General features: G+C 42.8%; 1 protein-coding gene across 1 annotated transcript in view; it reads left to right on the forward strand.

Moving 5' to 3' along the window:
• Nucleotides 1-18,162, forward strand: part of plxdc2b (plexin domain containing 2b) — a 486,039-nt gene that overhangs the window by 369,707 nt on the left and 98,170 nt on the right. Inside the window, exon 9 of the mRNA XM_072253801.1 lies at nucleotides 3,280-3,361. Within this exon, the coding sequence (XP_072109902.1) occupies nucleotides 3,280-3,361 (82 nt within the window). The remainder of the gene's footprint in view (nucleotides 1-3,279; nucleotides 3,362-18,162) is intronic.

Here is an 18,162-nt window from a genome sequence, read left to right on the forward strand (position 1 = left end):
ATAACCCCTTCTGGCTTTCCTAGTTCTCTTCCGGCATTCTTTACTGGTTTCTTTATAATCCTCAAGGGCTCTGTTTGATTCTAACATCCATACTTTACCTTTTTACACTTAACTAAGTTCACCACCTTTCTTGACATTCACAGTTGTCTTACCTTGCATTTGTCCTTCCTTCATTTGCTGTCATTGTTTGCCCTGTACCAGTTTAATACTCTCATGCAAGGTCCATACTTGTCTAGAGCTAGCATAATACGTAATGAGATATGGTCACTGTCCCCTAACCATTCAACTACTGAAAGGTTGGTCAATTGGCCAGGCTCATTACCCAAGTACAGCCCCTCTGTATCTACTGTACATATTGAGTTAAGAAACCCTCCTGGATGCACCAAATGATTCTTGCCCCATCTAAACCTCTTACACAAAGAAGGTCCCAATTTATATTAGTGAAGTTGAAGTCCCCATGACAACAAAACTATTGTTCTTACACCTTTCTTTAATCTGCTGCCTATCAGTTCTGTAATGTCCCAGTGGCTAATGAAGGTCCTGTAGTACAATCCCATCATTGTACCTTTTCTAGTTTTGAGTTCTACCCATATATACTCAATGGACAAGCCATCCATTATGTCCCTATGAGTACAGTCGGGATATTGTCTCTGATTAGTAGTGCACCTTCCCCCTCTGCCTTTTACCACCTTCTCCACCTTTTCTAAAACATCGAAACCCTGGAAAATTTAACATTCATTCCTGTCCCCCTCTCAACCAAGTCTCTGTAATGACCACAGCATCATAGTTCCATCTAGTGATATGCTCTAAATTCAGTACCTTTGCCTATATAATAAAATACAGATACTTCAAACTATTAGTCCCATCATATCTATTACTTTGCTCCTGCGTGTTTATACTGGACCTGATGTCTACCTTCTTCTCCATCCCTCCACTTTCTGACCTCGTGTTCTGGTTCCCATTACCTGACAAACCAGTTTAAACCTCCTCAGTAGCACTAGTGAATTTGTCAGCCTGTATAGTGGTTCTCCTCCAGTTCAGTTGCAACCCGTCCCTCTTGCACAAGTCTTCCCTGCCCCAGAATAAGCTCCAATAATCAAAGAATACAAAAATTTTCCCCTTGTACTAGTTCCCCAACCACTCATTCATCTGTACTATCATCCACTTCCTACGCTGACTAGCACATGGCAATGGGACTAATCCAGAGATGACTAACCTGGAGGTCCTGCTCCAAGCTAGGCTTATTACCTAACTCCCTGTACTCACTGCGCAGGACCTCTTCCCTGTTTCCACTCTGAGACATCCTGGACCCTAGCACCTAGGAGGCAACACACCATCTTGTCTTCTCTGTCACAGCCACAGCATCTCCTGTCTGTGCCCCTAACTATCGTCCCTTCTCACTACCACTCTGCCTGACTTTACCATTCCCTGCTGAGCCTCAGAGCCCGCCACGGTGCTTCTGGCCCGGCTGCTGCTGCTGTGCCATGATAGATTACCTCCCCAACAGTATCTAAAGGGGTATACGTGTTGCTCAGGGGAATGACCACAGGGAAACTCTGCATTGATTGGTGACAACCCATCTACTACCTGAAGCCCACCTGTGGGGTTTTCAGCCTCTCAGATGGTCCTGAGTACATCCAGCAACGGCTCCAAGTCCTTGACCTGATCAATCAGAAGCTGAAGTCAGGTGTACACCTGCGAGTTAAGTCATCGGAGAGGCTTTAGATAACCTGAGATCCCACATCTTACAGGAGGAGCTTTCCACCACCCTAACTACACTAAGTTAAGGGCTCAGGATTTACAGACAACAAAAAAAAAGCTTACATGGTCTTAATCATGAGAAGTCTGCAGATGCTAGAAATCCAAAGCAACACACACACAAAATGCTGGAGGAACTCAGCAGGCCAGGCAGCACAGAAGAGTAAACAGTCAACATTGCGGGCCGAGACTGTTCATTTAAATGGTGAAAGATTGCAGCATGTTGCTATAGAAATAGACTTTGGAAAGCTAGGCATGGATTCCAAAGGGTTGGTTTGTTGGTACAACATTGCTATCAAGAAGACAAATGGAATGTTCGCCTTAATTGGTAGAGGGATAGAATTTAAGAGCAGGGAGATTATGCTGCAACTGAACAGGGTACCGATGAGGAAGCACCTGAAGTACAGCATGCACCTCTGGTCTGCTTACTCGAGTAAAAGGAACACCGGCTTTGGAGGCAGTGCAAATGATATTCACCAGGTTGATTCCAGAGAGGATGGGGTTTGCCCATAAGGAAAGAGAGAATTAGTTGCCTGTGACTATGCTCACTGGAATTCAGAAGAGTATGAGGAGATCTTATAGAAACATATATAAGTATGAAAGGGACAGATAAGATGGAGGCAGGGAAGTTGTTCCTACTGGAACGTGAGATGAGAACTAGGGCATTTAGCCTCAAAATTGGGAGAAGTAGATTTAGGATGGAGATGAGGAGGAACTGCTTTTTCCAGAGAGTAGTGAATCTGTGAACATCTCTACCTCAGCCAAGCAATAGAGGCTACCTCGTTAGGACAGAGTTAGATCGATATTTGCATTGTAGGGGAATCAAAGGCTGTGGGGAAAATAGGTAGGTGGTGATGAGTGACCTTTTTCTTATATTCTTGTACTGAAGTTCAAGTAATGAACTGTAAGACTGCTTTGAACACATCTAGTTAAAATGATTTAAGTTACCTTCACTGACTCAATGATGACACCAGCATTCTCTCTGGTTGCGTCAACACCTGGTATAAAGACCTTAATCCACAGGATTGAAAGAGACTCAGAGGATTGTAGACTCTGCCATCTCCATCCCAGACACAAGCTAAGCTTCCCCACCATTGAAGACATCTTCAAAAAGATGTGCCTCAAGAAGATGGCATCTCTCCTTAAGGACCCTCACCATCCAGGATATGCCATCTTCTCATTATTGCCATCAGGGAAGAGGTAGAGGAACTTGAAGATGCATATTTAGCATTTTAGGAGCAGCTTCTTCTCCACCATCAGATTTCTGAACAGTGCATTAACCTATTTATTTTTTTTACAGTGACTTACAGTATTTTTATGTTCTGCACTGTACTATTGTCATAAAACAACAAATTTCACAATATGAGCCTGATTCTGATTCACAATCATAATCTTGGTCATTCATAATAAGAGATCTTTCAGTTTAATCACCATGTTAGATTTTAACAATAATACTAAGTTACAGTATTTCCATTCTTTTGAGATTTTAAACAACTACCCTAATTTTTTCCCCATCTCCAGCTTGCCTCCAGTTGAGAAGCTGCTTTGCCTGTGTCAATGCACAGATTGGGTTTAACTGCACCTGGTGTGACAAGTTACAAAGGTAAGGATCAAAGTGTTAGGAGAACACTGCATGAACTCAAGAGATTTTACAGATGCTAGACATCAGTAGTAACACACACAACATGCTGGAGGAACTCAGCGGGTCAGACAGCATCTTTGGAAACAATTAAATAGTCAATGTTTCAGGCCAAGATCCTTTATAATGTCCTGATGAGGGGTCTCAGCCCGAAAGATTGACTGTTTACTCCTTTCCCTAGATGTTGCCTGACCAGCTGAGTTCCTCCAGCATTTTGTATATATTACTCATGAGAGCACGGCAACAAGACGGTCATAATCCTTCAACTAGATGGTGCGGAAGTAGAAGGAAAGGATAATTTATTGTGTTCTTAGCTGTTGATTCTCCTTATCACTCCTACTGGAATATGTTTTGTACTACTCAGCATTACAACCTGTTTTAGTTATTTTTGACATTGCTCAGCATTGAAGCTGAGCCTGCTGTTTATCCAACCAGGCAGGAGTACTTCTTTGAAGTGTTGAGTTAATGTAATTATCATAAATGTACTTAATATCATGTGAATTATTTTCTTGAATTTACACATTTGCTGTACAACAATTACTTGTATTTATATCAGACTATTATTATTAAATGTCTGAAACTACTTCACAAATGGCTATAATTCGAGCACAACTAGAACAGCCAATTAAGGAACAAGTATATGATATCATGCCAAGGCATTGGAGATGTTTCACTAAGTGGATAGTCATTTTAAAATTGAAACATTCATGGACCAGAAGTCATTCTCAGTGGTCATTTGGGTCTTGGGTGAATGATGCTTGATCAGAAGTTTTGCATAAGTCCTAGGAAAGGCTACCATCAATCAGAGTCTGTCAAATCAGTGAGCAGGCAAGACTTCCCTTTTTAGTGACTACTCACATTGTTACAATAAATACTGAACAGCCGTACTGGCAATATTATAAAGCAAGTGGACAAATGGACTAAAAACCGATTTCATCATCGATATACAACACAATAAACATTAACTATCATTTTTAAGTGTAAGTAAACATTTTGCTTCTCAGTGCTAAATACAGTGAATGAGATCTTACTACTGTTGCTCACCAAGAAATAGGAGCTGCAGTTTCCTTCATCTTCCAGTTATTGTTCCTGGGAAATCAACCCAAAAACTTAACCCTGTTTTTTTCCCAACAGATACTGCCTGACCTGTTGAGTATTTCCAGCATTTTATTGATTATTGTCTAGCAATGCTAATCCTACAAGACAACTATTTCTAAAACTTCAGTAGGCAAATAAAACTGAAATTTTAACTTGCGAATGCAGTGAAAGTGATGGTTATATACATTGGTAGAGATAAGGTTATTGTACCAGATCTCATTGAAGCATACAAATAAGGTTGCATCCTATGTTATTAAAACTAAAATACCAATAATACTCAACAACTCAGAAAGAATCTAATGCAAGATCATCGACCTGAAACTTAGCTTTCTCTTCACATCTGTTGCTTGATATAGTAAATATTTCCAGAAGTTTTTGCTTTTATTTCAGATTTCAAGTATTCAGAATAGTTTGCTTTTTAATGTGTGTTACTTATTTTTTGAAAATTAAGGTGGGTAACTCTGCAGGTTGGGTAGTGGGTTAGAGGTACATCTCTACCAAAGGAGGTGTAGGTAAACCTTCCTTCCACTGACCTGCAGGTCACCATTAGGCAAAGTATAGCACCTGCTTAAACCCCCCCACCCACCCAGTTAGCATCACTTGAAGCCACGGGAGCAGGTGGTGGATGGTCATCCGAGCAGCTGGTACAGATCACAAGTCATGGTTATGTGACCACTGACACCAGGCAGACAATCTCTGAGAAGTATTGATAATGGCTGGGGTCACCCATCTTGTAAAGACACTTCTGTAGAAAAATATGCCAAGAACCATCATGATCATGGAAAGGCCATGATCGCCTACATCATATGGCACGGCAAATAGTGAACAAACAAATTCTGCAGGACCTGATGGCTAATATCATAGAATATTGAAAGAAGCAAGTGAGGACACTGCTGGGGCTTTAACAAAGGTCTTTGTGTCCTCACTAGCAACAGATAAGGTCCCAGAGGACTAGAAAGTAGCAAAGGTGCCTTAGTTCAGGAAAGGAAACAGGGATAATCCAGGTGATTATAGGCTGGTGAGACTCTAGTTAGAAATAGGGAAGTTATTGGGGAGGATACTGAGCAATGGGATTTGTGCGTATTTGGAAAGTCATGGCTGCTTAGGGACAGTCAGCATGGCTTCAAGAAAGTTTTGTGCTGGTGGAAAAGTAGGTTAATGAGAGTAAGGCAGAGGATTGGCTGACTGGCAGGAGGCAGAGGCTAGGAATAAAGGCTTCTTTTCTGTTTGGCTGCCGCTGACTAGTGGTGATCCACAGTGATCAGTGTTGAGACCGATTCTTTTCACGTTACATGTCAATGATTTGGACGATGGATTTGATGGCTTTGTGGCCAGGTTTGAAGATGATACGAAGATCAGTGGAGGGGCTGGTAGTGTTGAGGAAGCAGGGGGTCTGCAGAAGGGCTTAGACAGATTGGGAAGATGGACAAAGAAGTGGCAGATGGAATATAGTATGGGAAAGTGTATGGTCATGCACTTTGGTAGAAAGAAAACAGTCATTGACTACTTCCTAAAGAGGGAGAAAATTCAAAAAATCAGAGGTGAAAAGGAACTTTGGAGTCCTTGTGCAGGATCCCTTAGAGGTTAACTTACAGATGGAATCGGTGGTAAGGAAGGCAAGATTAACATTAATTTCAAGAGGACCAGAATATAAAAGCAAGGATTTGATGCTGAGGCTTTATAAGGGATTGGTCAGACCACAATTGGAGTATTGTGAGCAACTTTGGACCCCTTATCTAGGAAAAGATGTGCTGACATTGGAGAGGATACAAAGGATGTTCACAAGAATCATTCTGGGAATGAAAGGGTTAATGTCTGAGGAGCAGTTGATGCCTCTCAGCCTGTACTCATTAAAACATATAGAATATTGAAAGGCTGAGATAGAGTGGATGTTTCCTATAGTGGGAGTCTAGGACCAGACAGCACAGCCTCATTAGAGTGTTATCCATTTAAAACAAAGATGAGAGATGAGGGGGAATTTTTTAGCCAGAGGGTAGTGAATCTGTGAACTTCATTGCCATAGGTGGCTGTAGAGGCCAAGTCATTGTGTGTATTTAAAGTGGAGGTTAATAGGTTGTTGATTAGACAGGATGTCAAAGGTTATGGAAGAAGGCAGGAGAATGGGGTTGAGAGGGATAATAAATCAGCCATGATGGTATGGTGGAGCAGATTTAATAGGCTGAATGGCCTAATTCTGCTCCTGTATCTTATACAATTTATCTACATGAACTTTAGAAGGCATTTAATAAGGTCCTTGTCAGATGATAAAGATGCAAAGGATCTAGAGAGAATTGCACAGACTGTGTTGCCCAGAGAAGACTGAAGCTGTTATTCCAGGAGATCAGTGATCAGTGAACTTAGGTTGTTCTCCCCATCGCGTCAGAGGTTGAGGGGAGAGCAGACACAGATTTTTTTTAATTGGGAGAGGTATAAATAAGGTAGAGTTCAAGTTCAAGTGCAGTTTATTGTCATCCAACCATACACATACGTACCACCAAATGAATTTGTTTTTCCTGACCAAGGTGCACAACACAGCACATATAACTCACACACATAACAAAGAAAGTAGTATTGCCACAAGTAAGGTAATAAGTAATAAGGTGCATTTACAACATAAGTTTAAAAAGTAAACAGCATAATGCTATTGATGTTTCATATGTGATGAAACCTTTGAACAGGGTGTTCAGTAGTCTTACAGACTGGTGGAAAGAAGCTGCTTCCCATCCTGACAGTTCTTGTATTAACGCTGCAGTACCTCCTACCTGATGGCAGGGGGTCAAAGAGATTGTTGGACGGATGGAAGGGACCATCGACAATGCTAAATACCTTGCGTATGCGGCACACCTGTTAAGTTTCTCTGATGGGTGGAAGAGAGATCCTGATGAACTTCTCAGCCTCATTCACCTCGATCTCCTCGGGAAGTGGAGACACAACTGTGCTTTCTTGACCAAAGGGGTGGTGTTGAGGGACCAAGTGAGGTTGTCAGTTATGCACACTCTCAGAAACTTGATGTTCCGAGCTCTCTCCATGGAGGGGCTGTGTATGTACAGTGAGGAGTGGTCATCCTCCTCCTTTCTAAAGGCAGACAAACAGTCTGTATCTTTTCCCGGGGATAAAATTGTCAGACACCAGAGGATATGCTTTTAAGGTCAGGGAGAGGTGGGCAAACATTTTATGCAGAGAGTGCAAGGTGCCTGGAATAGGTTACGAGGGGTCAGAGTGGAAGCAAGTAGTTTGGTAGAATTTAAAAGGCTTTTAGATAGACAAAATAAGAAGGGAATGGAGGGATATACTGTAGATGATACACAGAAGGTGGACATTTAATATAGATTGGCTTCAAGATCAGCACAATATCAAGGGCTAACTGGCCTGTCCAAGGCTGTATTGTTCTGTATCTATATCTGTATAGCACACACTTTAAATGTAATCAAACCTTTGTCAAAATAACATACTGAAATTAAACAAGGAAACTGACTCATAAAAAAGGGATATACAAGTCTACATAAATGTCTACCTATTAATCACCTTCTAAATGGGTAGATATATGGCTAGAAAAGTCGCTAACATTGTTCCCTTGCCCAATTGAACAAATACACCCTTGGGAAAGAAAGATTCATCTGCTCACTGAAAACAGTAATGAAATGAGGAAGCACTCCATTGACTTCAGCACACAATAGTATGGGGATGTTACCTCAGGCAAATGTAATGGATAATCAAAAAGTGCAATATCTATCATAAGTGTGACTGCATTTATGTACGGAGTAACTGCTTGTTCAAAAATATCACATGACAGTAGAATCACAGAAAATTCACAGCACAATGGGAAACCGTTTGGTACACCATGTCTACAGTCATCTAAAGAGAGTTGCCCAGTTTAATCCCAAGTCTCACTTTGTCCATGTCCCTACAGGCTACTGTTCCTCATATATACATCAGAGTACTTTTTAAATGTGTTGAGGGATCTGTCCCTTTTGTTTTTCTAGAGCGTGTTCCAATTTCCCACTATTAAAACATAGATGGCGTGGAAGCTTATGGTCTAAATGAGATTTACATTAATGGGCATAAAAGAACAAGATGCCCATAATGCATGAAATGGTTTGCTTCAGTGCTGTGTGACTCTATGACCTGTCAGGTGGATAGTTTTCCTCATTACCCCTTTAATCCCCTTATGCCTGCTGGTTTTAGACCTCTTTGAAAATAAGCAGAACTTGTGTGAATATAATAGATAAAACAAGGGCGGAGAGAATCTGTTGAAGGCTTGCTTAGAAGTGAAAACGTGACAGAAGACTACTGAGTTATCAGGTGAGTGCAGAATAGGAGGGTGAGATCCATTAAATTATAAGGAAATTACGTTTCAGATATGAAAAGCTGTTGCAGGTTTGGTGGAAATGGCAGTTGATTTTACACCACAGAGAGTGTTAATGATGAAAGAGCTGAAGCTTTGATTATTACTGGCAGCTACTGATGAGTGCATACCAGGCAAAGCAGCTGCTGTACCGTTAATGTGATGTGTGACTAAACTCACATAATTTCCCAAATATCATCAAGTTGAAATAAGGTTGTGTTGGCATTATTAATGTTGAAAAGAAAAAAATGTTAAAGGGTTTCTTTTTCCTATTGTAAAATAACTATAGCAAAGATGGCTATCTTAATCTAACTTTTGCTGAATAGCTATTTCAGAAAATATTGTTTAATTTATCAGGACAGCATAATGCAGAAAAAATAGAGAAGTAAAAATGATAAGGATGGAGAAATAAACGTGTTGCATGATTGCACTTCTTACAATATAGCATGATAAGTAAAAACATCGTAATTGCCATTTCAGAGTTACTGGTGAGGAACAGTTTAATATTTGTGCCTGTCTTGTCACTCGCTGCTATAATAAGTAACTTTAGTGAAAATGTTATGAAAGACCTGCTAGCTCCATCCAGAGGGAAATTAGTTATTTTAATCAGTGCCTCTGCATGTCACTGCGATAATGAGGCACATCTACTGAATTTCAACTCAATCGTCACATGTTTGAAGTGTCAGTGTTTTAGGCAAGTAAAATATTGTGTTTATTCTAATGATCTTTATACTGTATTTTAACGGTGCTCTTTGTGACTGTCTTTTGCATTGAACTTCATTGTTTTTTTCATTCTTCATCATCATCCAAGATCGAACAAGATGATAGTAATCTCTGCTATTTCCATTCCTACCTTCTGAACATAGACTTCACCTACAGTGTAATTAATAGTTCTGTGTTAAGGAACTGCAGCTGGAGCTCGATGAACTCCGGGTGATTTGGGAAGCTGAAGGGTTGATTGACAGGAGATGCAGGAAGGTAGTTACACCCAAAGTGCAGGACATAGGTAACTGGTTGACCATAAGGAAAGGCGACAAGCAGATAGTGCACGGACCCCTGTGGCCATTCCCCTCAGTAACAGCAATAGCACTTTTGATACCTTTGGCAGGGATGACCTAGCAGAGGAAAACACAACAGTCATGTCTCTAGCACTGAGCTTGGCACTATGACTCAGAGGGGAGCCGGGAGAAGAGAGAGCAGTAGTTACAGAAGATCCATTGGTTAGGGGAACAGATAGGAGGCTTTGCGGAAGAGAACAGGTTTCCTGTATGGTTATGTTGCCTCTCTGGAGCCAGGATTGGGGATATCTCGAATCAAGTTTATGGCATTCTTAAGTGGAGGGTGAGCAGCTAGAGGTCGTGCTCCACATTGATACTAGCGGTATAGACAGGAAAGGAGATGAGTCCTGCAAAGCGAGTTCAGGAAATTAGGTCCTAAGTTAAAGGAGAGGACCTCCTGGCTGTGATCTCAAGATTCCTACCAATGCCACGTTCTAGTGTGGCTACATATAGGAAGATAATACAGTTTAATATGTGGCTAAGGAGATGGTGCAGGAGGAAGGACTTCAGATTTTTGGATCATTGGGCTCTCTTCCAGGAAAGGTGGGACTTGAACAGATGTGATGGTTTGCACCTGAACTGGAGGGGGACTAATATCTTTGCAGAAAGGTTTATTTATGCCGCTTCAATTGGGTTTAAACTAGAGTTCGTAGAACATAGAAACCTACAGCACATTACGAGCCCTTCGGCCCGCAATGATGTGCCGACCATGTAACCTACTCTAGAAACTGCCTAGAATTACCCCAGTGCATAGCCCTCTATTTTTCTAAGCTCCATGTACCTATCTAAGAGTCTCTTAAAAGACTCTACCACCACCACTAGCAATGCATTCCACACACCCATCACTCGCTGTGTTAAAAACTTAACTCTGACATCCGCTCTGTAGCTACTTCCAAGCACCCTAAAACTGTGCCCCTTTGTGTTAGCCATTTCAGTCCTGGGAAAAAGCCTCTGGCTATTCGCATGATCAATGCCTCTCATCACCTTAGACACCTCTATCAGGTCAGAGTTGTAGGGGGATGGAGACCAGAATACAAAGGTGGATAGTGTTGTGGTTGTGAAAAAAAAATGATGTTAAACCTACATAAAAATATAGGATCTGTCTAGCTGCTCATCTTTTTTTTCCAGCCCAAAAAGCCGGCTGATTGCTCTTTTGCATAGATGCTGCCTGGCCTGCTGAGTTGCTCCTGCATTTGGTCTATATTGCTTTGATTTCCAGCACCTGCAGATTTCCTCATGTTAGGAACTGAATAGTTGGTGATGGTGGGAAGAACGTTCTCAGTTGCATTCATTTCAATGCAGGGAGTATTGTAGGTAAGGCGAATGAGCTTAGAACATGGATCAGAATTATAATATTGCACCCATTGGTTGCAGGAGGGCCAGGACGGGCAGCTCAGTGTTCCAGGGTGCTGTTGTCTTCGCCATGATAGAGGGGTAGATATTAAAGGGGAAGGGTGGCATGATTAGTCAGGGAAAATGTCATGACAGTGCTCAAATAGAACAGAGTGCAGGGCTTGACTACTAATGCTATATGAGTGGAAATGAGGAACAAGAAAGGGATGATCATATTAAAGGGATTATATCGTGGTGAAAGTTTGGTCCATGATTTGGCTCATTTAACTCAACTGCTGTTCTTATTGCGATAAGACAGACACAATAACTAAGGGAGAGAACCCACTCAGGGGAGGTGATTATCACACACTCTGGTTACAGTCAGGGTGACCTACAAACACGCAAGTGAATAACTATATCCCAAGCAAAAATGTAACAATAAATGAACTTGAACATCCCAGCATAACCCCACAAACACATTTTATAACGAGAACAATAAATTGCACTGGCTGCCAGGAATGCTGGGGTGAGCTGTTGACCACCCCCCCCCCCATGTGCCACACTGCCCCCACCTGAGGGCTCAGCCATCCCCAGCAACCTCAGAGTACACAACAAAGTCTAAGAGCCCCCGGTGGTGGTTGTTGCTGCCACCTGGGTGCTGGGGGGGGGGGGGGTGTCTGGAGCCCCCACAGGGGAGGCACTCTTTGGCGAGGCAAGAAGCAGGGTCCCCTCAGATATCACTTCCTTACTTCAGTCTCGCTGGCTCGGTGGTGGCCAAAAGCCCATTGAAACCTACCGACTGTTGAAAGAACTAGATAGAGTGGATGTGGAGAGGATGTTTGCTGTGGTGGAGCTATCCAGAACTAGAAGGCACAGCCTCAAAATTGAGGGGAAACCCTTTAGAACAGAGGTAAGGAGCAATTTTTTTAGCCAGAGTGGTGAATCTGTGGAATGCTCTGCCACAGACTGCAGTGGAGGCCAAGTCCATGCGTATATTTAAGGTGGAAATTAATCATTTCCTGATCGGTCAGGACATCAAAGGATATGGCAAGATGGTAGGCATATGGGATTGAATGGGATACGTGATCAGCCATGATGGAGTGGTGGAGCAGACTCGATGGGCTGAATGGCCTAATTCTGTTCCCATTTCTTATGGTCTCATGGAAGTTGGTGAAGAAAGTTCAGTTGCTTGGCATTCAGGATAACATAATAAATTTGATTTTACAATAGCTTTGTGGGAGAAGCGAGAGTGAGGAAGTAGACAATTGCCTCTCTAACTGGAGGCCTTTAATTAGCTGTGTGCGACAGGGATTAGTGGTGAGTCCATTGTTGTTTGTCATCTATATCATTGATCTGGATGATAATGTAGTAAACTGGTTCAGCAAGTTTGAGATGACATCAAGATTAGGGGTGTAGTAGATGGTGAGGACTTTAAAAGCTTGCAGCATGATCTTGACCAGCTGGAAAAATTGGTTGAAAAACAGCAGATGGAATTTACTGCAGACAAGTGTGTGGTGTTGCACTCTGGGAGGATGAAGCAGGGCTGGAGCTGCATAGTGAACGGCAGGACAATGAGAAGTGTGATAGAGCAGAGGGATCTGGGAATACAGATAGGTATTTCCTTGAAAGTGACATCACAGGTAGACAGGGTAATAAAGAGAGCTTTTGGCCTTCATATATCAAAGTGTTGAGTAACAGAGTTGGGATGTTCTGTTGAAGTTTTATAAGACGTTTGTGAAACCAAATTTAGAATATTGTTTGAAGCAACACACACAAAATGCTGATGGAACGCAGCAGGCCAGGCAGCAACTATAGGAAGAAGTACAGTTGACGTTTCAGGCCAAGACCCTTTGTCAGGACTAACTGAAAGAAGAGGTAGTAAGAGATTCTATATATCTCTTACTATCTTCTATATATAGGTGAGGCCCGACACAGACTGGGAGACCACTTCGCTGAACGCCTACACTCTGTCTGCCAGAGAAAACAGGATCTCCCAGTGGTCACACATTTTAATTCCACGTCCTGTTCCCATTCTGATATGTCAATCCATGGCCTCCTCTACTGTCAAGATGAAGCCACACTCAGGTTGGAGGAACAACACCTTATATTCCGTCTGGGTAGCCTCCAACCTGATGGCATGAACATTGATTTCTATAACTTCCGTTAATGCCCCTCCTTCCGTTCTCATCCCATCACTTATTTATTTATTTATCCCCCCCCGCCCTTTTCCTGTCTCTTTTTTCTCTCTCTGTCCCTCTCACAATCACTCCTTGCCTGCTCTCCATCTTCCTCTGGACTCCCCTCCCCCTTTCTTTCTCCCTAGGCCTCCCGTCCCATGATCCTCTCCCTTCTCCAGCCTCATATCCCTTTTGCCAATCAATTTTCCAGCTCTTAGCTTCATTCCTCCCCTGCTTGTCTTCTCCTATCATTTTGGATCTCCTCCCCCCCCCCCCACTTTCAAATCTCTTACTATCTCTTCTTTCAGTTAGTCCTGACGAAGGGTCTCAGCCCGAAACATCGACTGTACCTCTTCCTATAGATGCTGCCTGGCCTGCTGCGTTCCACCAGCATTTTGTGTGTGTTGCTTGAATTTCCAGCATCTGCAAATTTTCTTGTGCTATTGTTTGAAGTTCTGGTCATCTGTCTGCAAGAAAGGTATCAATAAGACTGAAAGAGTACAGAGAAGTTTTACAGGAATGTTGCCGTGATTGAGGATCTGAGCTATAGGGAAAGGTTGAATAGGTTTGTTCTTTATTCCCTATGGAATAGGAGAAGGAGGAGAGGATTGATAGAGGTATACAAATTATGAGAGTATCGATTGGATAGATACTAGCAGGCTTTTTTCCACTGAGGTTGGGTGAAGCTAGAACTAAAGGTCATTGGTTAAGGGTGAAAGTTAAAATATTAATGGGAAACACGAGAGGGAGCTTCTTCACTCAGAGTGTAGAATTGTTGGATTATGTTGTGGATCTAGCTGTCCAACAATACGTTTTAGAGTTACTGTTGGACTATCAGCACTACAATGGCCCAGAATAGACATTTAAGGACGGACAAACTGCATGATATCATGTCTACTATAAGCCTACTGACTCTCACAGCTATCTGGACTATTCCTCTTCTCACCCTGTCTCTTGCAAAAACGCCATCCCCTTCTTGCAATTCCTCCGTCTCCGCCGCATCTGCTCTCAGGATGAGGCTTTTCATTCTAGGACAAGGGAGATGTCTTCCTTTTTTAAAGAAAGGGGCTTCCCTTCCTCCACTATCAACTCTGCTCTTAAACGCATCTCCCCCATTTCAAGTACATCTGCTCTCACTCCATCCTCCCGCCACCCCACAAGGAATAGGGTTCCCCTGGTCCTCACCTACCACCCCACCAGCCTCCGGGTCGAACATATTATTCTCCGTAACTTCCGCCACCTCCAACGGGATCCCACCACTAAGCACATCTTTCCCTCCCCCCCCTCTGCATTCCACAGGGATCGCTCCCTACACAACTCCCTTGTCCATTCATCCCCCCCATCCCTCCCCACTGATCTCCCTCCTGGCACTTATCCGTGTAAGCAGAACAAGTGCTACACATGCCCTTACACTTCCTCCCTTACCACCATTCAGGGCCCCAAACAGTCCTTCCAGGTGAGGCAACACTTCACCTGGGAGTCGGCTGGGGTGATATACTGCGTCCGGTGCTCCCGATGTGGCCTTCTATATATTGGTGAGACCCGACGCAGACTGGGAGATCGTTTTGCTGAACACCTACGCTCTGCCAGAGAAAGCAGGATCTCCCAGTGGCCACACATTTTAATTCCACATCCCATTCCCATTCTGACATGTCTATCCACGGCCTCCTCTACTGTAAAGATGAAGCCACATTCAGGTTGGAGGAACAACACCTTATATTCCGTCTGGGTAGCCTCCAACCTGATGGCATGAACATCGACTTCTCTAACTTCTGCTAATGCTCCACCTCCCCCTCGTACCCCATCTGTTACTTATTTTTATACACACATTCTTTCTCTCTCTCTCTCTCCTTTTTCTCCCTCTGTCCCTCTGAATATACCCCTTGCCCATCCTCTGGGTCCCCCCACCACCTCCTTGTCTTTCTTCCCGGACCTCCTGTCCCATGATCCTCTCGTATCCCTTTTGCCTATCACCTGTCCAGCTCTTGGCTCCATCCCTCCCCCTCCTGTCTTCTCCTATCATTTTGGATCTCCCCCTCCCCCTCCAACTTTCAAATCCCTTACTCACTCTTCCTTCAGTTAGTCCTGACGAAGGGTCTCGGCCTGAAACGTCGACTGTACCTCTTCCTAGAGATGCTGCCTGGCCTGCTGCGTTCACCAGCAACTTTTATGTGTGTACTTGTATCACCTTGGCATGGCTGAGGTAAAAGTTATCCTATTCAGCTTCCATTGGAAAACCTGCACCTTCAACCTCAGCCCTTTCAGTCAGTGCACAGTTATTGACAGATTCTTTGGTGATTAGAAGTGAGCTGCAAGCACAAGATCCAGTTTATATTCTATATAATCTACAGAGTGGTACCTCATCAAATCTGTTGCTAAGACCACTTCCACAGCCGGAATGTAACTAACTTTTGGCCGCTAGCTGACTCTAGGCATTTAAAGCTTCATCTGCACCTCAAAAGTTCATTATTCCAAATGTTTACAAAGCCCAGGCACAAAGTATCATGGAGTATGCCTGCTTATCATGGATGAATGCCTTACAGAGTGTCCTCAGCCAGTTCGATTCCATTCAAAGAAAGGCTCTCAGGATTTTACGGTGTAGATGAAGCCACAGCTCGTGAGAAGCTAGCCATCAGTAGCTTACACCACAGATGACAGGTTGCTGCAGCTACTGTGTTAAACAAAATGCACACCAGCCACAGCCCTGCAGACCTTCCTGCCATGCTGCCTTCATCTCATGAGAGAGGGCGCACCACACGATCAAGTTTATCTATGCCTGCTCATGCTGTTTCTATGCCTGTTGCGAGAACCTACACACTGGATAGAAGCTTCCTTCACTGTGCTATCAGAATTTGGAACAGCCTTCCAGATGCTGTGGTTGGAAACATCTGCGACGATGAGGTCCAAGCCTTCAAGAGTTGAGTGCACAAACACCTATCATCTCTGGGAGGGAAGTCACATGCTTCTTCATAAGCTGTCATGAAGGGGACCCGGCTGGACTTTAGTCCTTAAACTGCTGGAGAACAGTGCGGAAAGAACAGGTGCTGTTTTCTCCCGGTAGGGATTAGTTTTTAGTTCCAAGTGCTCCTGCCACGTTTTGTCACCTTATCCTTCATCTCTTTGAATTATGGAAGACATGTGTATAAATGTCTCTCTCCAGCAGACTTCATCATGGTCATCATGACTCCAGTATTTCTACTATTTTTTAATGTTTCTTAATTGTACATATGATTTTTTGTGTTCTATCGATGAGCTGCAATGAACCATCTGATTGGCCTATCAGAGTTCTCTTTGGGAACTAGTTGACTTGATCAGCATTTCTGATCTGGCTATTGTTCACGATTGCACTTAATGGAAAAAAATGTTTTCTCACTATTTTCACAGATTTCACTTGCCTCACATATGCATACCAGTCTTGGCCTCAGCAACCACTTGTCTTGAAATCCTTTTCTGACCTCACTATATTCTTGTACAGTTATAGTCCTTCACCACCTCCAGCTAGACCTTACCTTTTATTCTTCCAGTCTGATAGACCATGCAGTTCCACCTTCCTGGTACTCCCCCACCCACAAATCTACTTCAAGCCCCTTCCCAGTCACCTAAAAATAAAGATTTTATCCATTATATGATTGAAACTTCTTCTACCTTCAAGCATTTAAATACATCTTGCGTGCCTATCTCTTTTACATCCTATCTCCTGTCACCCAACAATTATCTATTGCTGCTCCAGAAAAATAGTAATATCTCATGTAGTTTTTTTGCATGAAGGACTCAATGCTTAGGTAAGTTATTTTTAACTCCTGTGACTTCAAAACCTTTCCAGATGTTATGGTTGGATTTAGCGCAATGATTAGTTTGTAGATCAGATGTGTTGCTGTTTTAAGAAATATTCTCCTGTTCCTCTCTTCCTACTGGAAACACATTTACCACATGACACTGCCAGCTGGTTTTGCATTCTCTCGAGCATTTCCACCCAAAGCTCATTATAGTTATCAATTAGTTATCTGACTTAAATAATTTAATTCAGTTCTCTCCCGTGGTAGGCCATTCCTCCATTGAACTAAATGCTTTATGATGGCCATCACTGAATCGTGGCTGAAGGATGGTTGTAGTTGGAAGCTGAATGTCCAAAGTTACACGTTATATCAGAGGGATAGGAAGGTAGGCAGAGGGGGTGGTGCGGCTCTACTGGTAAAGAATGGCATCAAATCAGTAGAAAAGTTTGACATAGGATCGGAAGATGTTGAATTCTTGTGGGTTGAATGAAGAAACTGCAAGGGTAAAAGGACGTTGATGGCAGTTATATACAAGCCTCTCAACAGTGACTGGGAGGTGGACCACAGGTTACAACCAGAAACAGAAAAGGTGAGTGAAAAGGGCAGTGCTGTGGTAGTCATGGGAGATTTTAATATGCAAGTTGATTGGGAAGATCAGGTTGGTAATGGATCTCAAGAGAGTGAGTTTGTTGAATGCCTAAGAGATGGCTTTCTAGAGCAGTTTGTCGTTGAGCCTACTAGGGGATCAGCTCCCAGGTAATCGTTGTGGTTGAAACTAAGAAGACCTCAAAAATTCTTGAAACCATGAAGTACGTGGAAGAAGCAATATGGACTTGCGTTCTTTTAGATAGCTTCTTGCGATTTGTATTAGAATGGAAGAGAGAAGAAAAACTTGACAGGATCATCTCTATTATCAAAGCATTAAAGCCAAATTCCCAGTTAGTTTATAAGATGACCAAGAGGAGCAGAAGAACACTTG

Source organism: Mobula birostris, chromosome 3 (assembly GCF_030028105.1).
Source record: "Mobula birostris isolate sMobBir1 chromosome 3, sMobBir1.hap1, whole genome shotgun sequence".
NCBI lineage: Eukaryota > Metazoa > Chordata > Chondrichthyes > Myliobatiformes > Myliobatidae > Mobula > Mobula birostris.